Source organism: Lissotriton helveticus, chromosome 9 (assembly GCF_964261635.1).
Source record: "Lissotriton helveticus chromosome 9, aLisHel1.1, whole genome shotgun sequence".
NCBI lineage: Eukaryota > Metazoa > Chordata > Amphibia > Caudata > Salamandridae > Lissotriton > Lissotriton helveticus.
In genome coordinates this window covers 284,409,308-284,416,177 of record NC_136070.1, presented here as the reverse complement: position 1 = coordinate 284,416,177, position 6,870 = coordinate 284,409,308, and the positions used below count along the sequence as shown (strand labels likewise).

At 45.6% G+C, this 6,870-nt stretch overlaps 1 protein-coding gene across 1 annotated transcript in view; it reads right to left on the bottom strand.

Annotated features, from left to right (window-relative positions):
- Nucleotides 1–300: 300 nt before the first annotated feature.
- The window catches only part of TSHR (thyroid stimulating hormone receptor), a 384,579-nt gene continuing 378,009 nt past the window's right edge, over nucleotides 301–6,870 (bottom strand). The window contains exon 9 of the mRNA XM_078662049.1: nucleotides 301–2,720. Coding sequence (XP_078518175.1) covers nucleotides 1,298–2,720 — 1,423 coding nt within the window. The 3' untranslated portion in view covers nucleotides 301–1,297. The remainder of the gene's footprint in view (nucleotides 2,721–6,870) is intronic.

Sequence of the window (6,870 nt, the reverse complement as noted above, 5' to 3'; positions counted from 1 at the left end):
TGACTATCAAAAAAAGATTTCAGAACTATTATCTTGATACCATATAAATGAAATGAGACAAGACACGTATAGTTTCCCTTACCTGCTTCCATAGTGTCATCCAGTTATTCAACGAATGGCTAAAAGGCCAGAATGACCATTGATATTTTGAGACAGAAAATGGTGGAGAACACCTAAAATAAGTCCCCTGTACTGTTAAGATGTATGCAATATTTGAGATACCAACACCCTCAACAGAAGGACTATTCAGCCACTCTTCCATGCCACATGCTTCAATACTGACTCTCAAAGAGGCTTGGCTAATTTTAAGTATTTTATTTGCTAGTGCCATTTAGTCAAGTCTCTTTGCACAGATGTTCTTTATATGGAAATTGTGGTGTCATAAGATACAGGCATGGGTGCCCTTGCAGAAAAATTAAGGTTTTCACGCATCAGCTATTAAGAAGGGTGTTTGACTTCTTTCCAAGATTCAAAGTATCTTAATAACCTTGATTAAGTCATTTGATTCCCTTGTAAGAAAGGGAAATTTACCACAAAGTTCAAAGCACACCTCTTTTAAGATTAATAAATTCCATTCACACACTATATATATATTACTCTGCTTTTGTTCTTGAATGGCATTTCAGTTCCAGCGACCAAAGTCCCCTGGCTTTACCAAAGTCTTGCTTTAATAACAAAGGAGACCAGAGACTTGCAGACTAGGAACATTTGTGTGGCCTCTGTGTCTCCCCAACCATATTCAATTCAGGAAAACGTAACAAATGCTTTAGCCAATAGGTCCTAGGTGCATTTTCTTGTCTTGTATCTTAGGGAGTTTGGGTACAGGTTAGAAGGAGTCAGAGCTTCCAGATGTTGTTGATGTTCTGGTCCCAAGTGTCTTATTTGTTCGCAATTTTCTCATAGGCGACTAGAGTTCATCAAACCTAAAAACCTTGTACGGTTTCTTGGACAAACACACATTCAGCAGGGGAAAAGCAAAAGAAAATTGACATTGCCAAGAACAAGTACCCACAGGTCCTCTCTTAATAGCGAGGAAAAAAACTTACGCTGGAATTGATTTAGTTGTATTATAGATCAATGTTGGCATAAGGGGGTTACATAGATCGGCATGGCTGCACCCATTTGTCCTAAAGAAACCATGCTGGTTGCTTCCTGGTACAGAGGTAAACCTAATGTGTTAACCTGTTCAAAATAACATATTAAAGAAACATGTAACCCAATCACTTTTCTTTCTGGGACATACATGTAACAAAGTATTAGCACTTAATCAAAGTATGCCTTATGGTCTCTTGAAGTATTACAGCACGGTCAGCTTGTAGTTCTCAGTAATGTTCACATCTTGCGTAGATGCTGGGTGGTAGTTGCAATGCTGGTCGTGACACTGAAAATCATGCATGTTTGTCAGTGTCTGACCAGTTCCACCGCTGCCTCTCTGCCCAAAGGACCCGCTGCTATTTTTGGCCGAAACGGTTTGACCCCTGTAGATCTGAGCCTGGTGCTCACAGATGCCAAACTTGCTCAGCAAGATGAAGACATCCCTCCGGAAGGTCTTGGTAAAGATGGCATACAGAAAGGGGTTGGCACATGAGTTGAGGGGATAGAACAAGACCAAGAGGATCTTAGACTTGGAAACTGTGATTAGAGGTTTGTTCATGATGGCTGACAGGGCATAAAAGGAGATTGGAGCCATGCACATGAAGTCAGTAAAGATCAGTACTGCCATCCTTTTGGCGATCTTTGTGTCTTTGTCCCCTGATGTGTACTGGGGGTTGTGGACGGTGACGTATATTTTGATGTAACAAGCACAGATAATGAAAAAAGCTATGATATTCAGCATAAGGACGAAGACAATGTAGCTCTGGGAAAGAGCAGTTTCATTATCCATGGGCAGGCAGATGCTAACTTTGACATAACTACTGATCCCTACCAGTGGCAGCATGGCCAGGAAAAAGCAAAAAATCCAGCCGCCAAGCATAATGGCCGATGCATGCCGTAGCCGAATCTTCCTATCCAACCGCATAGCAAATGTGATAGCGTACCAGCGTTCCAGGGTGATGGCAGTCAGGGTGTACACAGAGAGCTCACTTGCAAAAACAGTGAAAAAGCCTGCAGCACCACAGCCAGGCCCAGTCTGCCAGTCTATGGCGTGGTTATAATACTCTGTTCGGGTGTAAAGGTCAACAGAGGCAATTAAGAGAAGGTAAATGCCCATGCAAAAATCTGCAAAGGCCAAGTTGCACATCAGGAAGCGGGGCACAGTCAGCTTGTAGTGGCTTGTGATTAAGATGAACAAGACAAAAGCATTGCCCAGAATGGCCAGAAGGTTGACAAACCAGACCACGATTCTCAGAAAGCTGAAGCCCATGATGTCCTCACAGGGGTTGAACGCTTCAGGTTCTGGTTTGCAAACAATGTCATCTTTTCCTCCACAGACTGTGTAGTCATAATGGTTGACAAATGCCTGGATGTTTTCCTCCTGTGGATTCTTGAGCTCTAAGCCGAACCCTACATCCCCATCCCCCTGCTCTTCATAGAAGACGTAATACTGTGAGTTGCCATGGAAATCCCGAAGCTTTGCATCCTCCTCCTGAGCGCCTTCGGCTCTCCCTGCGTCCTCATCCATGTAGTCTTGGTAGAAGGGACCGTTCATATTCCTCAGTGACCTCTTCTGAGGGACGCTGTGGCTGACGGTCTGGTTGCACATCACGGACTCCAGATTTCTAAACGATGGGGGGAAAGAGAACAGGTGAATGACATGGGAGCAAAACTGAATGATCTGCAAGCTCAAAGAATGCATTTTCAACAAGCTTAGCCACCTCAAATTATTACTTCAACATTTCCAGAGGACATTGAACACATATTCAATAAGCAAATACTGAGTAACGAGCAGACTGAATGCATTGCAGTCAGGGCACAAGTCCTAAAAAAAAGAAGTGGGGGGACTAACCTAGTTAATCAGTATGCAAGTGACATCACCGCATGTGACATCATGGCACGTGACATCACAGGAAGTGGCATCATTAGAATCCTAAGCCCTCACATATGTTTAACATGTCTATCATGAGTACATTGGAGCACATTTCCAGTATATAGGAAAACCCTCCTGAAGATTCACACTTTCATAAGCTACACATAAAACAATGTTGTATTTTGTCCGCGTAAACATCCTCTACCCATAGTGCTTTCTAAGAAAAAATTGTGATATTTAAATTATTAAAAAACAGACTCAGGGGTAGGAAGCACAATATAAATACTATTTATTTTGTGTAAATACTGAGCATCTGACGGTCTTACAGTGCATGCATATCTCCTTAAAAGAGCTGAACAAAGTGAAAAGCTGCCTCTCTTATGTAAGTGTGAAGTGCTAACGATGTGTGAGCCTTTTTGTTTCCCCTTTGCTGCATTTTCGTCTAGGTGTGAGGCTCCTGACTGCTGCCAGCCAGGAGACTCGAACAAAAGGAGGCCTGATGGTCCCTCAGATTCGGTCTTTGTTGTGGGCCCAGCAGGAGTCTGTACTAAGAAAGCCTCCTCCCCACCTGCACGTTGTTGTGGATGGAAAGCAGACAACAACGTGCAGGCGCTGCTGAATGCATCCCGGTGTTTGCAAATTACACCGGAATGAATTCAGCATATTTTTCAGTGGGGCCCAACTTCTTGGCAGGGTGGACGGGGTCCACCCTGTGAAAATATTGGACGGACGTCATCCGCCCACGTGTACCCCCGTCTTGCGCCCTGATTATAGTAGGCCCTGCTTTTGACATGGGGGAGCTGGGCACAGGCCCAGTGCGCCAATCTTCTGAGGGGCACACGCATCTGTGTGCATTCAGGTTATGCAAACGACAGTGCCCCTCTAAGCTTGCTCCAGCCTTGTCCGTGTTCCTGCGTGCTCGTTTCTCTCTCAGATTTGACCATTTAAAGTGGGCCTTCATTATCATGCTGCAGGCAATGTTTTTCAGACACTGTTAGCCTTCCTTGCCCTCCCTTCTCCTTCTTACCCCTACTGATGCACACCAACAACAGCCTCATCAGAGTAAGGCCGCTAAACTGTGGGCGATTAAGGTAAGCTGGGGAGGTTTGGGGAACTTTGGGGCAGATCTACAAGAAAGTGCCGCAGCGTGGCACCACAAGCCCTTTAGCTGCGCCACGCTGCGGCCCTTTCAGAGTACAGGAATGCCACATATCTACAATGATATGTCGCATTCCTGTGCTCTCCCCTGCGCTAGCACAGAAACAGCTGCCATGCGCCGGCACCCTTGCACCATGGTGCAAGGATGCCTGCGCCATGGGGAGATTGTTTTTGTGAAGGAAGGGGTCCCCTCCTGCACAAAAGCAATCACTGCAGGCATTTTCCTCTTTCAATGCGTGCTGTAGAATGCAGCACGCATTGAAAGAGGAAAAAAACCGAGGAGAAATGAAAACATTTCTCCTCGTTTCTCTTGGCTACGCCACCCCTATGGTGGCGCAGCAAACTGACGCATTTCCAGGTTTAAGATGTCTCGTAAATCTGGAAATGCATCAGTGAACATGGGTGTTGCGTGGGAACACCCACAGCAACACCCATGTCCCGCCCCTAACATGCAAAGTGTTGCGTGAACAGGGGCGATATTCACAAGCACAGGTTAAGTCATGCAGGGTGACTTTACCTGTGTTTGTAAATATCCCTTAGCAGGCTGCGCCACGGTGCATCACGCAACGTGATGCACCAGCGGCGCATGGGGCTTGTAAATCTGCCCCTTTGTGTTCAGGAACCATTCACTACTCAGCCAGGGTCTGACCAGAGAACACAAAAAGGCCCCCCTGCTGCCTCATTATATTCACTAGCATGAGCAAGGATGCCACATTTTCTACGCCCAGGGCCTCTATCTTAGCAAGGGCCAGTTCGACATTACCTGAAGGCTTTACTGCCATCCTCCAAAATGTAGTACACCTCTGTTGACCTCAACTGAACAATACACTGAATACCTTATTTATGTAGGCAAAAGTTTAGATTAATTCGGATGGAGTTTGTCCCCCATGGGCACAGATTGTCCCCCTGGTGTACAGGTATCTAGTGAGCATGATTTTGTGTGGGTGGAAGCCCATGGGGTGCCTAAAAAGTCCACCAACTGCATTATGTCGACAAAACAGACGGTACCACAACATGAGAGGGCTGAGGCAAAGCATTGACTCACCAAAGCTGCAACACTGCATAACTGCCACCGCCATGCGACCATAGGTATTTGCAGCAGGCAGTGTCCTGTTTACCTTCACATGATGCAGAGGGGGTACAGCAGCCATTAAAGGCACCCCACTCGCCCCCCCCCAAAAAAAGAAAATCCCCAAGGTTAGATGCCAGTACAGAGGAGGGCCTCATGAGAATAATGCACAAAGTCCAACACTCAAGAAGAATATCAGAATCTCTCTGATAGTCTCTTAAAGCCGCTCCGTAGTTAATGGCTTCTCTTCGTAAGTCTGGGGATAAAGTAGTTCCGTTAAGACACTTTAAATGCAAATAAAATACACCGGGCACGATGCACGAATAATTTTTGGCATCACACGAGCTGTGATTTGTAAAAACATGGGACCTGCAACTGCAAAACTACTTTGTACACTTCATCAAATCCCTTTTCGTCATAGGAAAAGAAAAAGGTACATAGGGGAACCCCATTCAGCAAAGGGCAACTGATATATGTGAGACACTGAGGGGCCACATATAAAATTCTGCTTGGGGGCCCGGCCTCATCATTTGTTTGCATTATGCCTCTGAATTGAGATGAAACATTATAGCCAATGACTGGCCCAGTTAGCCCACAACCTCAGTAACAGAAAGAAGAAAAACAATAATTTGCAATGCAATTGGTCTCTCTTTAGTGAAAGTTAGAGCTATTGACGTTGTAAATGACAATGTTTTTTACTTTTCTTGTTTACATGGGACTGATCATATTTTCATTGTGCTTTTGCCATTCATAGGATCTCGCCGGGCTGGAGAAGCAGAAAATTAGAAATAGGTTATGAGGGACGGGAGGTGTAAAATAAATGACACCAGTGGAAAAAGGAATTCAAAGAAAGGTGCTTATTGCACATAGGAAACTTGGGCCTCATGGGGTGGTGATGCTAACAGGACACTGGGTGCTGAGGCTACGGTTTGGGTCTAGCATGTTGAAGGTACTTTGGTGTTTCAAAATGTAAACAGCCTCACAAAATAAATACGAATTTACACAATAAAGCAGTATGTTATTAAGCTGCACTGGATAGCCATAGAAGTCTCGCAGTCATTGCTACATGAAAGTATAGGGAAACAAAACATTCAGCAGCCACACCAAATGTGTGCATTACCATGAACGGGTACACAAATTAACCTCTCGACCCTAGTGACACCTAGTTGACACATGCTTTTTTAAGTTATGAGGCAACACAGAAGTAGATGCCTGCTTATGCCCCCGGGGAACTGCTGAGTGTGAGTTCGATCAGAGCTCATGAATGCCTAAAATTGTCTGCATTACTGTTAGTGGGGATAACAATATCCCTCTCATCCCTAGTGACACATACTTCACACACGCTATTTGAAGTTATGAGGCAGCACGGAAGGGAATGCCTGCTTGTGCCCCAGGGGGACTACTGAGTGCACGCGCAATCGGAGCGTATGAATGTTTGTTTAGGTCTCGCCTGAGCCAGCGCATGTGCTTATCTGGTGAGACATTTAGTGAGTGGGCATTAAAAAGCCGACCACAGCTTTTTGTGTAGCATAGAGCGTGCGATTACGCTCACAATTACGAGCGGAGGCGCCATCTGGCTTTCCTCTCACTCTCCCAAGCGCGCGCCTCGCTCCATCTCTCTGTCTTGCTCGCTCGCCCCATCTGCCCATGCCCTGCAGTCTGCTCCTGCCCCCCA